Below are 2,456 nucleotides of genomic sequence, written 5' to 3' on the forward strand. Positions count from 1 at the left end.
GGAGCTGCTCAGCAGCAGAAGGCGCGCTCAGAATAGGACTCCCTACCACGAAAGTGTGTGAGCGAGATGAAGCTAAGGGGATTTGCTAAGGGATTTCAGCGTTGGGTGGGAGAGTTAGACTGAGGGAGCAGGGACGGGACGGAGAGCCCTAAATGGGATGTTTCCAGCCACATTTTCAGGGGAGAGTTCGGATCCAAGAACATTAGCTCTGAAAGGATCTCCAGAGTCATCAAACCCATCCCTGTTGGAGAAACTGAGGCCCAGAGAGGGCCACACCATTGCTAAGACCAGGATACTCATTGGGGAAACTCTGGGTCTATCAGTTGATCCCAAATTTCAGGGAGCTCTGTGGTTCCTCCCATGGGTTGGCTGTACACAGTTGAACGCTGTTGGCCTCTAAACAACGTTCTGAAAATGCCAGCACTCCGTTCCTGGGAAATCTCCGGTTCCCCAATTTCTGATGGAGGCAATAGGGTCACTGAATATGTTGAGTTTTTTCCCCCGTGGTTTCTGGGGAGACCACTTCTAAAGGAGCCCTCTCTGGTTTCAGCAAAGGGCATGAATCAGAGAATGTGGAGGTTGGGGGGGCAGTGTCTATGACTGCAACAGCCAGGGGTGGAGCTGCTGGGCAAGGCACCCGGACAGAGAGGAGAAATCAGATCCAGAGATCTGTGTGGCCAGGTCCCTTGTCACCCAGTGGGCACTGCGGTTCATAGTTGCAAATGATCTCACTCATTTAACGCTCACAGGCAGGACTCAGAGAGGGTCTTCTTGCTCAAGATTACCCAACCAAGTGAGGAATTGGTCTCAGGACTTTGGGATTCCCTCCATGCTCCTACTGGGTTACCGGAGTTCCATTCAGTTCAACAAACTTCCAATCATTCACACATTCATTCATTTACTCATTCAGGCAACACACAGGTTGAGCATCTACGTGCTAAGAATTGGAGATACAGCAGTTAGCAAGCCGACCTAATCGTTCTCACACAGATCACAGTGTGGGGGAGGCAGATGCATAAGCAGACAGTTAAACCCACTGTGAAAAGTACTAGGTTGGAGGAAAGCCTGGGGGGGGGGGGGCCCTTCTCCAAGTGGAGAGTGGTCAGTGGAGGATTGATTCCTGGAAGAAACCATGTTGATAAGCTGAGCCTTGGGGGAAAGCAAGAGTTATCCCGGTTGGGGGCTGGAGGGGGGGTATTACCAGACAGAGGAAACAGCAGTTGCAAAAGCCCAGTGAGGAGGAGGATTGTGAGCTGGAATCTGGCCTGTGCAGAGTAGCTGGAGGCAGGAGGTTTGTTGGGAGAAGCGACGTGAGAAGCGGCAAAGTCTCAAATGCCAGAGGATCTCTAAGCAGCCTCCCGTGTCCTGCGGGGAGAACTGGGCACTCGGGGGTGGGCTTGGAAACAAGCCAGAAAGCTGCTGGTGGCCACAGAACTGGGGGCTGGCACCAGGAACTGCTCCTGAGTAGGCAAACTCTTAATGGCATACGGGGAGAGGCAGAGTTGCTTAATGTCAGAAGGTGAGCCCTGAGGCCAGGCTGCCTGGGTGTGATGCTGGTTCCACTGCTTCCTAGCTGTGTGACCTTGGACCAATGGCATAGCTCCCTGGGTCTCAGTTTTCTCATCTATAAAATGGGGGTAATAGCGGGGCTATTGTACGCTCAGGGCACTGTAGGGAGTCAGGAAAGCAGGCCCCAATGTGCCAGAGCAGTCATGATGATGAGAATGCTGGATTAAGCCTCTCCTTTGTGTCACTGCTTGAAGCTGAAGAGCCCATCAGGAGCTCCCCGACCTCAGCCCCAGGAGTGGGTCCTTTCAAAACGGCCGTTTAGCATTTGGGGTGGTAGGCTCAGTGTGGCCAGGGTCGGGTTCGGGGTGGGCGCCTCAGCACCGCGTCCCTCCGGCAGGTACCTGCGCACAGTGTACCTGGGGCTGCAGAGCGCTGGGGCGGGGAGCGGCTCCGGCGCCACTTCTACTGGCGGATCCTGTTCGAGAGCGCGGACGTGAGCATGCTGCGCCTGCTGGAGACCTTCCTGCGCAGCGCGGCAACCTCGTGGTGCAGTTTAGCCTTCCTCGGGGACCGGGGGGGGCCGCCCCGGACCTGCCTTGCCCGGGGAAGGCCCGGGCCCCTTGGGCCTTTCCGGTTCGGGGTTTCTGGGGAAAAACCCTGGGTCCCCGGGCCCCCCCCCAAACCCGGGGCCACTTCCTTTCTAGAGATTCTTGAATTCCCCCCCGGGGTCAAATTTCCCTTTGTTTTGGGCCCCTCCCCCCCATACATTTAAAGGGTTTTTGGGGGTTTGGCCCTTTAAATTTATAAAAACTTTAGGGCCGTGGAGGACTTCCCTGTGTCCCTCCAAAAACCCACTTCCACTCAACGGTTAAAAACTGGGCCCTCTAACCTTTAAACCTCCTCTTAAAAGCCCTGGGGGGCCCCCCATATGAGCCCTCTTCTCCTTT

General features: G+C 55.3%; 1 protein-coding gene across 1 annotated transcript in view; it reads left to right on the top strand.

The window, feature by feature from the left end:
- Positions 1-2,456, top strand: part of XKR7 (XK related 7) — a 27,253-nt gene that overhangs the window by 22,868 nt on the left and 1,929 nt on the right. Inside the window, 2 exon segments of the mRNA XM_014456447.2 lie at positions 1,907-1,935; positions 1,938-2,105. Coding sequence (XP_014311933.2) covers positions 1,907-1,935; positions 1,938-2,105 — 197 coding nt within the window.

The sequence above is a fragment of the Myotis lucifugus genome, unplaced genomic scaffold (genome assembly GCF_000147115.1).
Source record: "Myotis lucifugus unplaced genomic scaffold, Myoluc2.0 scaffold_60, whole genome shotgun sequence".
NCBI lineage: Eukaryota > Metazoa > Chordata > Mammalia > Chiroptera > Vespertilionidae > Myotis > Myotis lucifugus.